This window comes from Bison bison, unplaced genomic scaffold (assembly GCF_000754665.1).
Source record: "Bison bison bison isolate TAMUID 2011002044 unplaced genomic scaffold, Bison_UMD1.0 scf7180017864492, whole genome shotgun sequence".
Lineage (NCBI taxonomy): Eukaryota > Metazoa > Chordata > Mammalia > Artiodactyla > Bovidae > Bison > Bison bison.
The window spans coordinates 7,132,892-7,134,411 of NW_011495051.1; the positions used below are offsets into that span (position 1 = coordinate 7,132,892).

Sequence of the window (1,520 nt, forward strand, 5' to 3'; positions counted from 1 at the left end):
GTCACCACAGTGGGCAATGGCCTGGTGGCCGGCAGCTCTGACTCGTCCAGTTCCGGCTCTGGCTCTGACTCCGAGGAGCCCCCCGAGGGCCAGCCAACCAAGGCGACAGTGGCCACGGCGGCAGTCACGCCCACCAGCCCGGCGGGCAGCAGTGGGCTCATCACACAGGAGGGCATGCACATCCCCTTCGACGTCCACCACGTGGAGAGCCTGGCTGAGCAGGGCAACCCGCTATGCCCCAACCCGGCCAGCAGCGGGCCAGAGGCCCTGGAGACAGTGGTGTGCGTGCCCGTGCCCGTACAAGTGGGCCCGGGCCCTGGCACCCTCTTTGAGAACGTGCCCCAGGAGGCACTGGGCGAGGTGGTGGCCAGCTGTCCCATGCCAGGCATGGTGCCCGGGTCGCAGGTGATCATCATCGCTGGCCCCGGCTACGATGCCCTCACGGCCGAGGGCATCCACCTCAACATGGCAGCTGGCAGCAGTGCCCCCGGAGGGGGCCTGGGCGATGAGGTGCCCTGTGCCATGATGGAGGGCGTGGCTGCCTACACACAGACAGAGCCGGAGGGTGGCCCGCCCAGTACCATGGACCCTGCTGCCATGACAGGCATTGAGACCAAGAAAGGTCTGGGGGAACCATTCCAGTCCGGGGGCTGGAAGGGGGGGCACATTGGGACCTGGCGAGGGGAGGGCGAGGAGTGACCCCAGAATGAGCTTCTCAACAGCCTTAGTCCCCGTGGGCACTCACTCTGTGTCCATCCCCGTAGAGAAGGAGGACCTGTGCGTGCTCAAGAAGGAGGAGAAGGAGGAGCTGGTGGCCCCCGAGATGGCCGAGCTGGCTGCGACGGTGCCTGAGAGCGCCGAGCCTGACGCTGAGGCCGACGGGGAGGAGCTAGAGGGCAGCGACATGTCCGCCATCATCTACGAGATCCCCAAGGAGCCTGAGAAGTGGGTGCCAGGCGGGTGGAGGCAGGGACTAGGAGCGGCTCCTGGTGCGGGAGCACCGATGCCACAGGCCCCTTTCCCTCTAGGAGGCGGCGGAGCAAGAGGTCGCGGGTGATGGATGCCGATGGCCTGCTGGAGATGTTCCACTGCCCCTACGAGGGCTGCAGCCAGGTCTACGTGGCCCTCAGCAGCTTCCAGGTGAGCCCCCCACCCAGGTAGGCCCAGCAGGGCTGCCTGTGCAAGGCATCTGGGCACTGTGGCTTGTGGGGCAAGGCCTCCAGGCACCACTGGCCTGTCTCGCACGCATACACCTGGCCCCAGCTGGTCTCAGCCTCACCACAGAGAGGCAGGCATCACCTCTGTGCCTTCCCCTCCTGTCCTCCAGCCCTGCCCATCCTGCTCCTTTGGCCAGCCACTGTCTCTGCACAGCCTGTATCCTGCCTGGCCCCAGGGGCTCCCCCCACACTCCCCTTCTTCCAGCACCTGAACTCTCCCCGCCTCTGCCCAGGCCACCCTGTCAGCTCAGGGTGCCTTCTCTCCAAGCTTAACTCTGTGTGCCCCTCTGCCAGGAAGCCCAC

The 1,520-nt window shown here is 66.6% G+C and overlaps 1 protein-coding gene across 1 annotated transcript in view; it reads left to right on the top strand.

The window, feature by feature from the left end:
* The window catches only part of ZNF653 (zinc finger protein 653), an 18,822-nt gene that overhangs the window by 12,103 nt on the left and 5,199 nt on the right, over positions 1 to 1,520 (top strand). Inside the window, 3 exon segments of the mRNA XM_010828495.1 lie at positions 11 to 622; positions 765 to 945; positions 1,029 to 1,140. Of these exon segments, the coding sequence (XP_010826797.1) occupies positions 11 to 622; positions 765 to 945; positions 1,029 to 1,140 (905 nt within the window).